The following is a 2993-nucleotide window of genomic DNA, read 5'->3' on the forward strand; positions in this document are numbered from 1 at the left end:
AATATATATATATATATATATATATATATATATTTTTTTTTTCAAAGTATTCCTCTCTAATTATAATGTCAATAAAAACAAATAATATATAAGTGTAAATTACATATACTTTTTTTTAATTAAGAAATTATTCGATGTTTTACTTTTTTTTTCTTTTTTTTTTTTTGTAACTTTTTACGTGGACCACGTGGTATATATAAATCCTTGGAAACATACCAGGTGACTCGATCCTAGGAGAACGTTCCATTTCTTCGTCCTCGTTGATCTTCATCCCTAAGTTGAGTTTTCTTGACTTAAAGAGGTTCGTTAGGAAGGCGGTACCCTTGCGCTTTACACGTTCGTATCGGTGCGCGTTTTCTTCCGACACGTGTATCATAATTTACCTGGAAATTAATAATGTTCCGAGTATCGATTAATTAGAAACTCGCAGAAGCGTGTTGTTTAAAGGAAAGAGGAAACCTATACTTGTAAAACTAGACAAAGTGTTACTATTATATTACCACTATTCAAATCGAAACTGATGTTTTTCCATTTTGTCGAACTTATTTCTTTTTTTTATTTTATTACGAAGTTAAATATTTTATATCTCATTTAAATAAAACTATTGTTTATTGTAATAATTATTGTAATTGTCCAATCGATAATTTGATGAGTATATAAGTAAATTAATTGCCGATAATATTTTATCTAACATAAAAGTGGTTTATATAATAAAACAAATAAAAAAGATCAAGACAATTAAAAATGAGAAATAAAGAAGAAAATAATCTACTCGAATCGAATGATTAGCAGTCGAGCAGGAAAAAAAGCAACCCTTCTGAAGGTCGACACCCGTATCTTTGTCGAGTGGCTGTTACAGTGGAATTAAGTGGCAGTGCTCGTTATGCCGAATGAAAAAGAAAAATAGACAAAAATGCGAAGATACCGTAAGGACGTAATTAAGTATATATATATACTACTTAGAAGTATATAATAATGGATTTCTTTCACAAAAGTAAACTTTTCTATCATTTTTTTTTTCCTTTTCTTTTTTATTTCTTTTCGTTTTCTTTTTTACTTTTTTTGTAATCGAAAGGAATTTTTTCCCACAAAGGCGAGCAAAACCCTATTAAAGATAAACGTAAACACGTGTACCGATAATAATCGATCGATCTTTATTATACAACGTACTTATAAATTTATTTTATATAGAAATGCATATATGTAGAGGTTTGTGTACACATGAGTTTATCAACCATGATTGATTAAAAGTTGATTGAAAATGTAGTTCTTATGTATAAAAATATAGTCGAATTATTAAGCACATTTATAATTTATATATATATATTTTTATATATTTATAATATTTGTATATCTATATATAAATATAAAAAATTTATATATAAAATAGAAATATAAGAAAAGAAATATAATAATAGATGTAATAGCAATGAAATCCAATCAACAGATTAATCTCTCGTTATTTTTTCTCTAATATCTTTTTCTTTTTTTTTTTTTTTTTACGTACCTTTACTAACAATTAATTTTCAAAAGAAGACTCACGTGTATCGTTATCGATCACGTGTCTCAACTCTTTCATTTTGCGATACGCTAATTAAAGAGCCCGCGTTTCTACTGGTGAAACGTGTTCCATATGTAAGCCTATATACACACTTATATAAACGTATATATTTGTTCATTTGTTAATATAACTTCAGATAATGCATTTCTAACGATCGTTGTTGTACGTTGTCGTAGTTTTCGTTGTTGTAAAAAGCTATTTAATAATGATAATTTTAACCGAAATGTATGATCATGATCTGACGGGATCGTTTTGCGAACTGTAGCTGCGGAAGGGTGTGCTCCTCCGGCTAGTTTTCGGACATTGCGCAGTTGCAACTGACACAGTGTACCGGCGAGCCAGGTAAAGCATAGGAAGGAAGGTGGTATAAAGCATTGGAATGAAAAAGAAAACTATAGAAATGTGTATGTAAGCATATACCTAGAAATTTGTGTGAAAGAATAAGAAAGATAACATGAATGAGAAATAGAGGGAAGGAGGGTGCGTGAAAAATGCAAAATTTGTGTATCTATGTAAGAACGAAAGGAAAGAAGAAAGAATGAGAGAGAGAGAGAGAGAGAGTGAGAGAAAGAGCGCGTGAAAAATAAAAGAGTTGTATATATTTATGAGAGGAAAAGAATGGAAAAGCAAGATTTATATATGAGATCGAAACAAAAAGAGAGAGAGAGAGAGAGAGAAAGAAAATATGTAAAAAAAATGTAAGATTAATGCAAATACCTGAGAATTATAGAAATAGAACAAAAAACATAAGATATTTATATAAGAATTCTATCTGAGAAAGATACAGATATACTTATAAAAATATATATATATATATATATAAATGTATATGTATGTATGTGAAAGGGAGAGAGATAGAAGGAAAAAAGAAAATTAAGATATTTGATATTTCTATGAGTAAAAGAGAGAGAGAGAGAGAAAAAAAAAGAATATTAAAAATGTGTACTTATGATGTGTGTGTGTGTGTAAAAATGATAGAAAGAAAAATCTGTGAGACGTGTATATGTATACTCATGTTAGAGAGTAAAAGAGGCAAATATATAGAGAGGGTGAATATAAGGGTTGGAATGAAGAAAGGTAAGAAGGGTGATACGGTCGGTGCCAAGTGTTTTAGAGTACCGTGAAGTTGAGACTCTCAAAGGCTTTTTCGGACGTACATATGTATGTATACGTATTGTACGTATGTATCTCTTCGTGACCTACATTGTCTACGTTTTCAAGAAAACTCAACGACTTCTTATTCTTCGATGATAAGTAACTCTTGGAATACCGTTAAGTCTTCTATCTCGCTCTCTCTCTTTTTCTTTCACTTTTCGATATAGAAAATTGTTGAAGATAAATTAATCGGTTCGTACGTTCGCGATCTTATTAAACTTTTAAAAATAATGCTAATTATTGTTTTTTTTTTTTTTTTTTTTTTTTTGGAACGAAA

General features: G+C 29.2%; 1 protein-coding gene across 1 annotated transcript in view; it reads right to left on the minus strand.

The window, feature by feature from the left end:
- Positions 1-2993, minus strand: part of LOC106791317 — a gene marked incomplete in the record, with an annotated part of 8915 nt that overhangs the window by 4384 nt on the left and 1538 nt on the right. The window contains 1 exon segment of the mRNA XM_014756874.1: positions 217-383. Within this exon segment, the coding sequence (XP_014612360.1) occupies positions 217-376 (160 nt within the window).

Source organism: Polistes canadensis, unplaced genomic scaffold, assembly GCF_001313835.1.
Source record: "Polistes canadensis isolate GaletaPanama2010 unplaced genomic scaffold, ASM131383v1 scaffold_295, whole genome shotgun sequence".
Classification (NCBI taxonomy): Eukaryota; Metazoa; Arthropoda; class Insecta; order Hymenoptera; family Vespidae; genus Polistes; species Polistes canadensis.